This window comes from Oryctolagus cuniculus, chromosome 16 (genome assembly GCF_051225735.1).
Source record: "Oryctolagus cuniculus isolate XC-2025 breed Fujian yellow rabbit chromosome 16, ASM5122573v1, whole genome shotgun sequence".
NCBI classification, from domain to species: Eukaryota; Metazoa; Chordata; class Mammalia; order Lagomorpha; family Leporidae; genus Oryctolagus; species Oryctolagus cuniculus.
This window is the reverse complement of record NC_142882.1, coordinates 64,860,096-64,875,623: the sequence shown is the minus strand read 5'-3', so window position 1 is coordinate 64,875,623 and position 15,528 is coordinate 64,860,096. Positions and strand designations below refer to the sequence as shown.

The 15,528-nt window shown below is 42.2% G+C and overlaps 1 protein-coding gene across 9 annotated transcripts in view; it reads right to left on the bottom strand.

Annotated features, from left to right (window-relative positions):
* The window catches only part of STARD3NL (STARD3 N-terminal like), a 51,615-nt gene that overhangs the window by 21,432 nt on the left and 14,655 nt on the right, over positions 1 to 15,528 (bottom strand). For all 9 annotated transcript variants that reach the window (XR_001794042.4, XR_016223061.1, XM_002713765.6 and 6 more), the window contains exon 2: positions 400 to 682. Coding sequence is in view for 7 of the 9 variants with exons in the window: in XM_002713765.6 (XP_002713811.1) it covers positions 400 to 624 (225 nt within the window). In the remaining 2 variants the exon portion in view is untranslated. The remainder of the gene's footprint in view (positions 1 to 399; positions 683 to 15,528) is intronic.

The following is a 15,528-nucleotide window of genomic DNA, read 5'->3' as shown; positions in this document are numbered from 1 at the left end:
CATAACTACTGAGCTCAAACTACTTAGCACAAAAGCCAGCCGTAGACAATATGTAAACAGACGGGCATGGCTGTGTTCCAACAAAACTTTATTAAAACTGGTCAACTCAAGTGGTCCCACGGCCTGGAGTTTTTGAAACTCCTCTTACAGAGCGAAAGACCAGGGATTCAAATTTCAAAATTCCAAAGTGAGTTTTCAGGTTACCTGGTTTGTTTCAAATGGTACCCATTAAAGAAGAAGAAGGCCCAAATTAGCTAGGGAAGAGCAAGGCTGCCTCATTTGGAAAGAGCTGGCGCTCACTCAAAAAGACAGAAGTGATAAGAGAATTAAGAATATAGTTTTTTAATCTGGAAATACTTCTTACAAAGCCATGAAAAAAGAAAGATAATACCTACTTACATTTAACTCTATTATCCACAGTAATGTTACAAATAAGAGGTCAAAGGTGACAAACAAACAGAAAGTCCTCCTGACGTCAGATATGCCTTTCTTTTCCCTTCCTTCATAGGACTCGATCCTGGCCATGAGTTGCGTGGGGTTGATAGAGTGGACATCACGCAGAGAGGCATGGGAGCTCTGGCTCCCAGAGAGAGTGTTCTCCATGTTTCCTGGCAGGTGGTTCATCCCGGAGGAGGGTTAAGGGAGCCTCTGTCCAACTTCACCATCCCTAGAGACAGGAGACCTTAGGAAAAGAAAAGAGATGCCATGTTAAATCCAAGTTCACCTAACACAGCCCTGCTACCTCAGTGCCATGAGGCTACTTCTCTAATGGAGTAACAGTGTCCTGACTGAAGACATTCACTTCTCGAGGAAGACATAAACAGAGAGCGAAATGAGAAGCATCACTCAATGTTACCCATCAATACGACAAAGTAGCTGTTGTGGAAAGGATGAAGACAAGACGTTAACGACAACTGGAAGATCTTCATGATAATGTGGACCAGGCCTCTTGGCAAATGAGCCAGGCGAGTTGGAGGAAAGCCTCCACAATCCTGTAAGTGTTATTACCCACGGACTAGGAAAATATTTACTGACCACTTTCCCAGAACATATCAATTAGCTATAAAAAACTCGTTTCCTAATGAGGAATAGCTTTCTACCAAAAATACCCAGTACACTGAATTTAGCATTTCCCCATCATTTAATGACAAGGATGGTTATGGGCTTCTTCTTGGAAAAGAAGTGTGCACACACCAAAAAGTTCAACACCATGCAGCCACCCAACTGATAATTACGGAAGTTACAGCCCTACAGAGAAGCGCAAGTTCCCCCAAGTCCAGGAAGCGCTTCTATAATAAAGTGACAGATGAGTAATCTAAGTGATCTGATCTCCTCACCGGAGGGCAGAGTCCCTAAACAGAAAGTGTGGAGAATGGCATGACTGTGGACCAAAGATTCCAGCGTCCCTTCCTGCAGGACCCCTCCCGGAAGGAGCATTACACACCCTGGCTCTACTTACCTCATGCGTCTTCTCTGGCCATGAATGCAGGCAGGAAGTAGGGTGACACTTACGTCCGCAAGTCTTTAGAACCAGGGCATGCCTCACCATGCTCACCTTTCTGTCACAACGGCTAGCAATGCCCATATAGAGAAGAGTAATCTCATGGTAGGTTAAACAGACTGCAGAGGTTTCCCCAAGCAACATGGTCTCATCGATCCTATCCACTGTTCAGAACTTTGACGCCTTAGACCTGACCCTGGTTTCTGTCCTTTCCACACTTTTATACAGAGTGGTAGTAAGAAGACTTGCCACTTTTCAGAGACATTAATTTTTAGTATAAACTAAAGGAAATTAAACTATGGACCTTCAAAGCAAAAGCTGACATATGACATCAGAGGTCCAGCGGTCATCTCTGAGGAAGAGGGAAGGATGGAGATTAGAGGGCAACAGTGGGGGTCAGACCGCTCCATTGCTGACCTGAGCAGTGGTAACATGGCTGTATTCACTCACAGATAATCTACTGGCACACGTAGTAGCTTCAGTCGTGCACTGACTTGTGAAAAATTTCCAGAATTCACCTACATGAATTCTGGAATAGTATGTAAAAGTAAATGAAAATACATTTTCTGTGATGGAAAACACATTTTGAAGCTTAACAAGACAACTGAGACATTCTCTAAAACTCAACCTGAGTGAATAGAGACATATTTTTGCAATGCTACATTCTATATTAAGAAAAAGCAACCCAGATAATTCTTAAGCCAATCTAATAATTAGTAACTGTATATAAAAAATAAATTGAAATTCTTTATTAAAAAGGCTTATTTATTTATTTGAAAGTCAGTTAGAGAGAGACAGGGAGAGGTCTTCCATCTGCTTGTTCACTCCCCCGATGGCTACAATGGCCAGAGCTGAGCCAAGCTGAAGCCAGGAGCAGGAATTTTGTCTGGGTCTCCCACATGGGTACAGGGGCCCCAGCACCTGGGCCACCTTCTGCTGCTTTCTAGGCCATAAGTAGGAGCTGGATCAGAAATGAGCAGCTGGGACTCAAACTGGCTAACATATGAGATACCATTGTCACAGGCGGTGACCTTACCCGCCACACTACAACGCTGGCTCCTGAAATTCTTAAATTAATTTAACTGTACAGAAAAGCCAGAAATTCAAACTGAAATTGTTTGTAGGAGGAAAATAATTTTTTTTAAAAAGATTTATTTATTTATTTCAAAGGCAAAGTTACAGAGAGGCAGAAGCAGAGAGAGAGAGGGGTCTTCCATCGCTGGTTCACTCCCTAGATGGCCACAATGGCTGAAGCTGTGGTAATCCGAAACCAGGAACCAGGAGCTTCTTCTGGGTGTCCCATGTGAGTATAGGGGCCCAAAGACTTGGGCCATCTTCTGCTTTCCCAGGCCACAGCAGAGAGCTGGACCAGAAGTGGAGCAGCAGGAACTTGAACTGGTGCCTATATGAGATGTTGGCACAGCAGGCAGTGGCCCCACCTGCCACAAAACACCCCTGGCCCCAGGAAAATAACTTTTAAGGTCATTTAGATCATTGTCTTAGTCTCGCTATTTCCTCCTTCCATAATCCACTCTGTATAAGTAAGAAACAAAAGCAAAGCAAACACTAACCCCAGAAATCTGAGACTTGGTGTTTCAAAATGAAAAATGACATTATATAACAGTATGCATATGACTTGAGAAATGAGAATCCTTATATTATTTTTCAGATGTATGTGTGTAACTGCTAATTAGTTACCATTTATAGATGCTTCTACTAGCTCCAATAACAAAATTACCTAAATCATTAAAGGATCTGAGCAGTATGACTCTAATCAAATTGATCTTTCTCTGGGAAAGTGGGAAATCATAAAAGGGAGAGAGAGCTTCCTTTACTTTTATACTCCTAAATGATGGTTTCTTTGGGGGATTGGTAAGCATTCAGGAATCTTTTCTATTCCCATAAAGTAGACTGTGAACTGGAAACTTTAGGAAATAATGGCTAAAAATACTAAGACACATTGGCAAATCCAAGTTCTGCAGGAAACTCTTGATTTCTGCATTATTAGCCCTTAAAATAAGACTGGATTTTTTTTTCATTGTATGACTCATTTCACAGTGACAGACTTGAATTAAAGATATCATCTAATTACAAGGGTATGTGATTATGTTGCAGATAAGTTTCATCTAAAAGATACACCTGTAGAATGTTTTAGTCTGAGTTCCTATAAGGAGAAGCATTGCACTGGCTGCTTTATGAGCCATGATGCAATGAGTCAGTGGTGGGTGTGTCTGCTCCACCAGGTGTACATCTCCAGAGATGTCCACCAGAGATGCTGGGTCTTGCAGTCTTGGAGGACAGAGCAGAGGGGCACTCTACCCAGCTCTGTCACTCTGCCTGGTTCCATTAGTCAATTTTCTTCTGAGAGTTGGTTAGCTCCACTGCATGTCTGGTAGGTGCATCTGGCTGAGGAGGCCTCTCCCGAAGCCAGACTGCACATTCCTGGGTACGGCAGATTGTTCAAGTCTGGAGAGAAGACCCAGCAACTCTGGATGTGGCGCTGGCCAGCCTGGCTGGTGGAACTTGACTGGAGGAGAGCTGCCTGCTCAATAAGCCAGAGTTTAGAAGGTTCCTGAGGCTTTGCCAAGGGAATCTACGAATGTACATAAAATGTGTCATGGACTTTTTGTAGATTAGGATGACTTAAGTACAATAAAGTGATGAATTTCTGGTGTGTAGCTGCATCCTAGATTCTTGAACCACATGACTCTGTCACTAAGGGAAAGAACTTCCTTTAAACATGTGAAGAGAAGGGCCATTCCTAAAGTGCCTTTTGACTTTATGACTACCTGATTTCATCATAACTGTGCCTTTCAGACAAATGCAGTCCAAGTGTCAGTTCTTTTAGGACCACTCCCCACATTCCAATCCACAGCCATGGTCAAATGTATCTCCTCCACACTCCCCCAACACTGGGGCTGTGCCACTTATAGTATTGCTCACCATGCTGGACCTTAATTATCCATTTACTTGGTTGCCTCTCCCACTAGTTGGGATGCTTGAAGGCCCTGGATTTGACCAGGGACTAGCACAGTCCATGGCCGACAACAGAATATCAAATATCAATGGAATGGCTTCCACCTAGTATCCAGCACAGAGACTGGCGCATAGCAGCTTTCAAAACCTCTGCTGCATTGAGGAGACTACAGCTAATTGTTCTGTGGAAGAACTGGCTATCTTCCCAGTCATCATTTCAGAAATATTAAATATTCATTCCTTGGCACTGAGATCCTCTCCAGGGTTGGCTGAAGAAAGATGGTGTTAAATACTGATTAACTGTACACACAGGAAGCTAAGTTTACAAGTTAGGGTTTATTCCAACTGTGGGGGAAATCACAGGGAGGTGGAGAATTATATAAAAAAAGAAACATTTATGTGAGGAGATGAGACTCCTCTTTGGTTTCTTTGGCTTTTGAAAAAGAGGTTAATATCTTAATTGCTTCACATCAATATAATCATCTTGTACTGTATTATAGTGTCAGACAACTATTTCTACAATTATGCTCCATTAACAAACTACCCAACACTCAATGGCTAAGGCAAACAGCATTTATTCTCAAGCTCATAGGTCAGCACACTGTCTGAAGTTCATGTGGTATAGGCTGGACCCAGAGCAACTCTGCTTCAGGCCACAGATGGAGAGCCTGGCATCAAACTGGTGGGTCGAGATCTGATCATCACTCTTCTTGGACCAGGGAGACCCTGATATTTTCTTCTCAAGGCAAATGGCAAAAAACTTGGGAGACATTATGGCCCACATACACACATTTAAAATCTGTGTACAGATCATGCATGTTCATATTAAACAGACCAAAGCATGTCCCAAGGCCAAGTCCAAAGGTAGCATAGCTGAGAAATACACTCCTCCCAGAGAAGAGATGGAAGGAAGGATCTACTAATAATCAGCACAGCTAGCTATCAATGTTCTAAATCAGGGATTAGCAAACTATAGCCTACAGGTCAAATAACGCCCCTGCTCTGGAACATCACACCCATTCCTAGTCCACAGATGCATTCATACTAAGATATCAGACCTGGGCCGGCACCGCGGCTCACTAGGCTAATCCTCCGCCTTGCGGTGCCGGCATACCGGGTTCTAGTCCCGGTCGGGGCGCCGGATTCTGTCCCGGTTGCCCCTCTTCCAGGCCAGCTCTCTGCTGTGGCCAGGGAGTGCAGTGGAGGATGGCCCAAGTGCTTGGGCCCTGCACCCCATGGGAGACCAGGATAAGTACCTGGCTCCTGCCACTGGATCAGCGCGGTGGCCATTGGAGGGTAAACCAACGGCAAAGGAAGACCTTTCTCTCTGTCTCTCTCTCTCACTGTCCACTCTGCCTGTCCAAAAAAAAAAAAAAAAAAAAAAAAAGATACCAGACCTGAATAACTGCAACAGAGATCATCAGGTTCACAAAGCCTAAAATATTTACTTTCCCATCTTCATCTTTCTAGAAAGGGGAACTATTGCTTTCATCAAGTTCTCCGAGGGGACCTAGATGACATTTGAAGTCCCTGTGTTAATGTTACTCCCCACCTCCACTCCAAAAGGCTAACTGATGAATATTACTTTTTCCAAGAACTGCTGTGCTCCACTCACATGTTACACAGGGAGTCTTACTGAGTGATGGCCAGAGCAAGGCCACTGCAGCAGGGCTTAAAGTACGAACCCTCCACTCTTCTCTGTGTTCTCATCCCTATCTACCTATCTGCTACCCTACCTACATTGCTAGCTTCCTAGGGCGTGATATTCCTCCCACGTGAGAAAAAACAATCCAGTCTGCTTCTAGGGAACTGTTTGTATCCTTGGGATTCTTTCACTGCATTTGTCCCCAAGCTGGGTGGAAAGATGAGCCAAACATGGGTTCCATCTGCTTCATCAGAGAACTGACACTACCCAGACGGTAGGGAGCAGCTGCTATGGGGTAGCAGCCACCAGTGCTAGTGTTTATCTCAAGCCCCTGCATCTCTCAGACCTTCCTGGGAGAAGCTACATCAAGTTGTCTCAACCCAACCATCCAGTCTTCTCTGTCCTGCTGCTGGAGGCAGCCAGAGTGTAATATATTTCCACCAAGAAAATATCGGAAAAATACTAGACATCAAAGCTATCTAATTTATAAAGGCCTATGAACAGATTCAGTTTACAGACATGTTTTTCTTGGTCTTGTGCAGTGTTTCTAAAGATTCAAAATGAAATGCTAACATGGTAAATAGATAATTTATACAGATGTCCAACTTCTCTTGAAAAGTCAAGAGATGCATACCCCAGGTTTCTATTCTCTCAGCATTAAAATATATCCAAGTTGTTGATGATTTTAATATTTTTAGTTTGAATGATAGAGAAACAGAAAGAGAGACGGCTCCTATCAGCTGGCTTATTCCTTAAATGCCTACAATGGCTGCAGCCAGGAGCTGGAAAGTAAATCTCCCATGCGGGTGGCAAGAATCTAAGTACTTGAATCATTACTGTTGTCCCCCAGGGTATGCATTAGCAGGGAGCTGGAATCAGAGCAGGGAATCCAACTCAGGTGCTCAGATGTGGGACCCTGGTGTCTTAATCAGTGTCATAACTGTTGGGCTAAATGCCTGCCCCTGCTGACCACTTCAGATGGGTCGTGCACTTTCCACCTGGCCTCAGTCTGGACCTGGCCTACAGGCACTTGAGTTTGCTGCCCTAAGCAATGTTGACTCTTTGGTTTTATGGGCAAATAAACTAAGGACTGCATGCACTGCAAGAATGCTCCCATCCAAGAAATATTTCAAGATCAAGTTTAGGACTGAAGCTTGAAACTCTTCCTCACTACCCTTACTCACCCCAGATTCCTAGAAGGAATTTAAAAAGGCATCAGAATGGTCATTGGGATGCAGTCCTGAGATCTGAATGTCCCTAAAGACATGAGTTCCCTTGGCTTTGCCCACTCTACCCTGGAACTGCTTTTTCTGGGGACAGGAAGCAGCCTGAGCTGGCTATCCTCTTGCAAGGCTCATATGTGTTATGAGACACCGTTTATGACCATCAGAGTCTGCTTAGAGTTCTCAGTTTCCAAGGGCAAGCAGCTATGAGTGAGGAATGGGAACAGTGAGTGAACAATTTGGTATTTGCAAACATACCTTAACAATAAGAGAAAGAAGGATGTTAACAGTAGTCAAGTTTTCATCACTATAACTAAATACCTAAAATTGTGAAGGAAGGTTTATTTTGGCTCATGGTTTTGGAGGTTCAGGGTCCTAGATTAGATGGGCTCTAGTAGTTCAGCTGCCTGATGAGACTGAAGGTTGGTGATGGTGAGGCCTGTGTGGAGGGTTAGTCACACCTGATCCAGGAAGCAGAGAGACGAGGTAGATCCTGCTTGCAGAATTTTATAACCAACTCTCTTGTGAAAGGCAACTTCCAAAGGCACACCTCCACTAGGCCCACCTCCTAGACAACATAACTGGATCAAGTCTCCACCCTTGTAGCACTATTAATCCCTGACTGTGGTACTTAATCATGTACATGAGTATGGGAGCCATATTCTAGTCAAACCACAGCAATAACTAGAAAAACACAGATGCTTTTAAAATAAGCATGCACAGAAGAGAGAAGGGTATGGGGAAGAAGCTAACCCTGCAAACTAAAAATCACAGCAAGAAAGAGACAACTTCAAACCCTGCAGGTACCAGTAAGATGAGGAATGTCACGCCATGCCTAAGAAGACCTGGAAACCACTGTCAGACTCACCCAATTATCCAACCTTTCCTGAAACAAACAGTTTGGCTTACCGTCTGCTTAACATGAGGGCTGTCTGCGTTTTGAAAATATCCCAAAGATGGCATGTAAAGATATTTGAAAAAAAAAAAAAAGAGAAAAGTAGAGTTTGTTATCCTGTATTTCTGCACATTACTGATGCTATGAGGTATGAACATTTTACCCTGGAAAGTGATGACTGTTAGCATACTGAGGAAAGTGACATTGTAGGAAGTTATCAAAGCCACAGGCAAGGTGAGGGAGCTGGTGTATGTGTGTGTGTGTGTGTGTGTGTGTGTGTGTGTTGCTCCCACTTCCTGAGCTGGAGAACATCACCGCAAAGCACTGCGGTAGGCTTACTAAAGTCAAGATACAACCAACCTTTCTCCAGCCAAGTGCCCACCACTATTCTGCTGAGATTTCAAAGCACCCTTATTTCCCCTGTGCCATAACTGTACAAGCTCCAAAATAACACAAAGTCTAAAACAGATATTTCTAAAACCCACACCTTTGGACTGATTTTTTTCATACAGCAGCATTTATTTTATATATATATATTTTAACTTTTATTTAATGAATATAGATTTCCAAAGTACAGCTTATGGATTACATTGGCTCCCCCCCACCATGACTTCCCTCCCACCCGCAACCCTCCCCTTTCCCGCTCTCTCTCCCCTTCCATTCTTATCAAGATTCATTTTCAATTTTCTTTATATACAGCAGATCAGTTTAGTATACATTAAGTAAAGATTTCAACAGTTTGCACCCACATAGAAACACAAAGTGAAATATACTGTTTGAGTACTCGTTATAGCATTAAGTCTCAATGTACAGCACGCTAAGGACAGAGATCCTACATGAGGAGTAAGTGCACAGTGACTCCTGTTGTTGACTTTACAAATTGACACTCTTGTTTATGGCCTCAGTAATCTCCCCATGCACCAGTCATGAGTTTCCAAGGCTATGGAAGCCCCTTGAGTTCTCCGACTCTTATCTTGTTTAGACAAGGTCACAGTCAAAGTGGAGGTTCTCTCCTCCCTTCAGAGAAAGGTACCTCCTTCTTTGAAGACCTGTTCTTTCCACTGGGATCTCACTCACAGAGATCTTTCATTTAGTTTTTTTTTTTTTTTTTTTTTTTTTTTTTTTTCCAGAGTGTCTTGGCTTTCCATGCCTGAAATACTCTCATGGGCTTTTCAGCTGGATCTGAATGCCTTTAGGGCTGATTCTGAGGCCAGAGTGCTATTTAGGACATCTGCCATTCTATGAGTCTGCTGTGTATCTCGCTTCCCATGTTGGATCGCCCTCCCCTTTATTTATTCTATCGGTTAGTATTAGCAGGCACTAGACTTGTTTATGTGATCCCTTTGACTCTTAGCCCTTTCATTATGATCAATTGTGAACAGAAATTGATCACTTGGACTAGTGAGATGGCATTGGTACATGCCACCTTGATGGGATTGAATTGGAATCCCCTGGTATGTTTCTAATTCTACCATTTGGGGCAAGTCAGCTTGAGCATGCCTTGGACTGATTTTTAAAATATCACAATCAATCTGTAGTTGAAACAATAGGAAATTGGTATATAAAGAAATGGAGGGATGTGTGTGACTCAGTCATTTTAAAGCAATATGTGAAAAATTCAAGAAAGCATTGAAATAAAACAATACAATCAACTGTTCAGTATTATTCCAAATTAAAAGAGCCTTCCTGAGTCAAGGAGTAAAATTTTGCCAGCAAATGCTATGAATGTGCCAAGTGACAATCAGTGAAATGTTTCAAAAAAGAAAAAAAAAAAAAAAACACCTTTGCTCTATGCTTTGCTCTATGAAGCTCTACAGGGCTTTCCATAGATTTGCCCAAACCATCAGAGCTACAAGAGGATAGAACTCAGTAAACTCAGTAACATTGCCATCTGTGAACTGAACAATCAAATCCACATAGGAAGAATCACAGCTGATGTGCTATGATCTTAAAGAAATAAAATGGCTCAGAGGCTGAGCAATGAGAACAAGCTGACAGGGTATAACGTTTGGTTCAAGAGAAGAGAGAAGGTGCCCATCAGAAAGATGATGGGACACTCAGGAAAAGGGGTGTCACAGCCAATGGTAGCTGTGTCCATCATGGTTCTCTCGAGTGGGGGCACCATGCTTGCTGGATTTTAAATATCCCCATTCTACTGGCCAGGTTATTCCTATGATTAATAGGCTTGAGAAAATTTAATTCAGTAATTCCCTCCATGCCTCCCACAGCCTTTTTCTAGTTCCATGCTTATTAAAATGTGTGATTCCCTGTGGGGAACAGTCAGGTTGAAATAGTCTGCCTGGCAGTTAAGGTGTTCCCTACAGTTACTGGGAGGTTTTCTGGGAGGTCTAGACATGTCCTGACGGCTTTCCACGGAATCACTGGGTACAAACTGCTCTCTGGGAACTCACAGATGAATCATTTAGACACCATCTTAGTGATGACTGGACACCATAAAATATTAGCACATTCTTTTTATAATATGCAAGTGGTAATAGTCTGAAAAAGCATTAGAGAAAGCCTGTATTGTCACTCTATTATTCCTCCCACATCTCTGTATAAACTACAGGCACTTATCAGTAATTTTCTTCAACTACAGTTACTAAGTGGGCCTCAGGTAACAACCCCAAACCTAAGCTCTAACCACTGAACTTGACCAGGCAACAGGAACACAATATTTGCTTATTATAAATCTGATTTGCAAGTATTTGGGTATGATCATGAATTTATATCTAATATAAGCCATGTAAGGTTCACAGTTCAGCTAAAAATTTTCAATGAATACCCAAAAATTCAAGATGGATAATTAAGATCTGAAAATTCTGACATATATACTTTTTCACTAAGCAATATTTGAATTTCTGAAGATTCAGAAGGGTAATAAATTTGAAACAGCATTCAGTTAATATCCACCACTTAGCATCCAATGGGTACCTTACCAGAAAGAATAAAGATACAAAATGAATCTTTAACAACTATGAAAAGGAGTGGTACTAACATACTGGCTAACTCAAAACTCATATAAATACAAACTAAATCTAAGGGGACAGGTATTCCCACTTACCCATTAAAATCTAAGGGGACAGGTATTCCCACTTACCCATTAAAATCTAAGGGGACAGGTATTCCCACTTACCCATTAAAATCTAAGGGGACAGGTATTCCCACTTACCCATTAAAATGTCTCCCTGCCTTCTCATTGCATGCATGAACGCAACATAACAATTCATTGGGGTTTTGACATTATGTACATTTTCAATTTGGGAGAAACTGAATACTTTCAATTCTAGAGGGAACAACTACATTTCCAGTAAGCCTCTACTGCTCCCCACTTTTCATAAAATGTGGCTCTGCATGGCTTTTATTCCCAAGCTCTGCAACACAGAAATACACTGCTGATGGTACAGCACAAGCTGAAAGAAAATCGGCAACTACAGTCAGCCTCAGGAGGCAGGCACAGAGGCAAACACTAGAGGAACACGTGTCCGGTCCTCACGGGCTGTGTGTGGACTTAAAAAAATGCACATGTAAAGGCCAGAAATCTGAAGTGTAATAGGAAATTCCCGAAATATTAAGCACTAATTCAATCAAAAACAACACTGAGTCAACACAGCTAAATACTGTAGAGACGTTGGTTAAATGTATGAGATCATTTTTAAAGTGGTTTCCTGAGCCCTTCAGAGAGCAGCAGCTCCTCAGTCTCGCCTAAGGGAAGCGCGGCCTGCTTCCGCCTGCTTCCGGAACCACCTGAACATGACAGGAAACACACGCAGTTCCCTAAGGGCACCACATTCTCACAGAACTCTGCTTGCACTTTTCTCTCTACCTGGAGTGCTGCTCTCCGTATCTCTACAGCTGTGACTCACATGATAAGCCCGAACTCAAAGGTCACTTTCTCCAGGAGGATTTTGCTTCCTCTCACTCTTGTGCCCTTCCTGCCCCTATTAGAGAACAGTGCACACAGACCTCTATACCAAAAAGCAAGCAAGCAAGGCGATTTGAAATTGCACCAGTTATGAAACACTGGGGCTGGCATTGTGGGATAGCAAGTTAGTCTCTGCTTGCCACACTGGCATCCCTTATTGGAATGCCAGTTGGAGTCCCAGCTGCTCCCTTCCTGATCCAGCTTCCTGCTAATGTGTCTGGGAAAGCAGCAGAGTATGTCCCAAGTACTTGGACTGCTGCCACCCATATGGGAGACCTGGATGGAGTTCCTGGCTCCTGACTTTAGTCTGGTCTAGCTTTGGCCATTGTGGCCATTTGGGGAGTGAACCAGCAGATGGAAGATCTCGCTCTCCCTTTCCTTCTCCCTCTCTGTTACTCTGCCTTTCAAACAAAATAAATAAATAAATCTTTTTTTAGAAACATGAAACACTAAGGACTAAATTTAATAAAAATATATAAAGATCTCAACACTGAAAACTAAAAAACACTGAGAGAAATTAAAGAGGAAAATAAATGGAGAGATACAGTATGTCCATGCATTGGAAAAACTCATACTGTCAAGGTATCAATTCTCTCCATGTTGATCTATAGATGTAGCTCAATCCCATCATAATTCCACTAAGCTTGTTTATATAAATTAACAATGTAATTCTGGGCCGGCGCCACGGCTCACTAGGCTAATCCTCCGCCTTGCGGCGCCGGCACACCAGGTTCTAGTCCCGGTCGGGGCGCTGGATTCTGTCCTGGTTGCCCCTCTTCCAGGCCAACTCTCTGCTGTGGCCAGGGAGTGCAGTGGAGGATGACCCAAGTCCTTGGGCCCTGCACCTCATGGGAGACCAGGAGAAGCACCTGGCTCCTGCCTTTGGATCAGCGCGGTGTGCCGGCCGCAGCGCGCCAGCCGTGGTGGCCATTGGAGGGTGAACCAGTAGCAAAAGGAAGACCTTTCTCTCTGTCTCTCTCTCACTGTCTACTCTGCCTGTCAAAACAAACAAACAAACAAAAAAAAAACAAACAAACAAAAAATGTAATTCTAATGCATATACATGCAAAGAAATGATAATATTGAAAACAATCTTCTAATCCTGGCTGTTCTGGCCATTTGAGGAGTGAATCAGTGAATGGAAGACTCTACCTCTCTCTCTCCCTCTTTCTCTATAACTCTGTCTTTCAAGAAACAAATCTTAAAAAAAGAAAAACCACTTTGTGCAGACTGTTTTGAAGAAATCCCTCACTGGCCAGTTTTGGGACAACTCGAACCAAAAAACGAATAATGAATAACAATAGTAATGTTGATATTTATGCTGGAAAAATTTAAAAATTCATGCATTGTATTTCTGTAAAAGACATAGATGGGTGGGAAGAGTAAAAGGTCAGATAAAAAGTGTAGAAGGAGTCATAAAATTAGAAAAATCAATAGCTTGAAATCCCCAGTATAGCAACTGATTCAGGTAAGGGTCATTGAGCAATGCTAACAATCATTACATAGTCTCAGAGCATTTCTCCTCAGATTTACTAATTTTATTGAAGACAATATACCTTTACAGCGGAGAGACCTGGTGTTAACTGCCTGAATAAACAATCAAGCAGCATCACTAGTAGTGGACTAAGTGTCCCTATGTGCCTTCAGGTGTAAGAAGTATATATCATCAATTATGATACATTCTTGCCTGAAAAGCCTAAGCTGGGTTTAGTCCTAAGGAAACACTCAGGCAAACACATGGCAACTAGCCAGCAGTCTTCAAAGAAATCAATGTGGTACAAAGAACACAAGACAAACAAAAAGGAATGTGGTGTAAACACCTTTCAAACTGAAAAGAGCATAAAGAGACACAACTGGCAAATGCAAGTCACAAGCCTAAAGTGAGTCTTGAATTTAAAAAAAAAAAAGGAAAAGCTACAAAAGACAACTGGGTAATTGATCATAGTTTAGTATTCTGGCCATGTAGAAGAATGCCCTTATTCTTAGGAGCTGCGTGCTGAAGTACTGTGTGCTAAGTGTCATGATGTACATGACTTACTTCTGACCAGTCCAATAAAATGGAAGGACAAGGCTGTTTTGGGATCTACATCTACCCACATATGGTATATATTATGTATGTCCATATATAGTACATATATGCATATATAATTTATAATATAATATATACAGTATAGACAAATACTCAACCATGGTATAATAAGCACATACAGATGTAATATATGTCTATATAGCAAAGAAAAGGCAAGTTTTTGTTGCAAAACAATCGTTAACTTTGCTTTAAGTATGTGCTACCTTTAAGAGCACTGAGAACCCAGATCATCCTTGAAAACCTCTTGTTCTATGAAATAGAATACAAACAGATTTTGCACACATGCCTTTATATAACAATTCTTATGACAGTTTGAGATACACCAATAGACTACAATGAAAACTCACATGTGATTCCTGGGCATTCCCCATCATTTTGCCCATAATACAACTAGGAAATCACTTACACACAAAGGAGAATGGGTTGAAGATTTCTAAAGTGTTGTGGCTGCAGATAGGAGTCACTCTGTTTGGCTGTTGAGCCAATGCTATTTTAATACTTAGTAATAGTCTTTTGCTGTTGTATTGCTATAAGGCTGAAATGAAACAATGGAGTCTCATGAAACTGGTTGGGCTCTAAAGTTTGCTCCAGGGGCCAGCACTGTGCCATAGTAGGTAAAGCCCACTGCCTGCAGTGCAGACATCCCATATGGGCACCCATTCAAGTCCTGGCTGCTTCACTGCTGATCCAGTTCTCTGCTATGGCCTGGGAAAGCAGCACAAGATGGCCCAAGTCCTTGAGCCCCTGTACAGCCTTAAGGTCCTGGCTCCTGGCTTCGCACTGACCCAACTACAGCTGTAGCGACCATTTGGGGAGTGAACCAGTGGATGGAAGGCTTCTCTTTCTCTCTCCCTCTACCTCTCTGTAACTCTGCCCTTCAAATATATAAATAAATCTTTTTTTTTTTAAATAAAGTTTGCTAGTCTTTAATGAAGATTTGTATAACATAACTCTTTATTGCAAGACTTTAAAAACAAATTTTCTCATGAATCTTGATGTGAATGGAAGGGGAGAGGGAGTGGGAAAGGGGAGGGTTGCAGGTGGGAGGGACGTTATGGGGGGGAAGCCATTGTAATCCATAAGCTGTACTTTGGAAATTTATATTCATTAAATAAAAGTTAAAAAAAAAAAAACTGGAAAAAAAAAACAACAAATTTTCTCTTTCATTTGTTCCTTGGGTTGGAGCTTAAACTCACCCCATATATTTAGGGGAAAAACAGCCATTCACAAAGCATGGTGCACCATGTATTATACAATTCACACTTGACTTATGT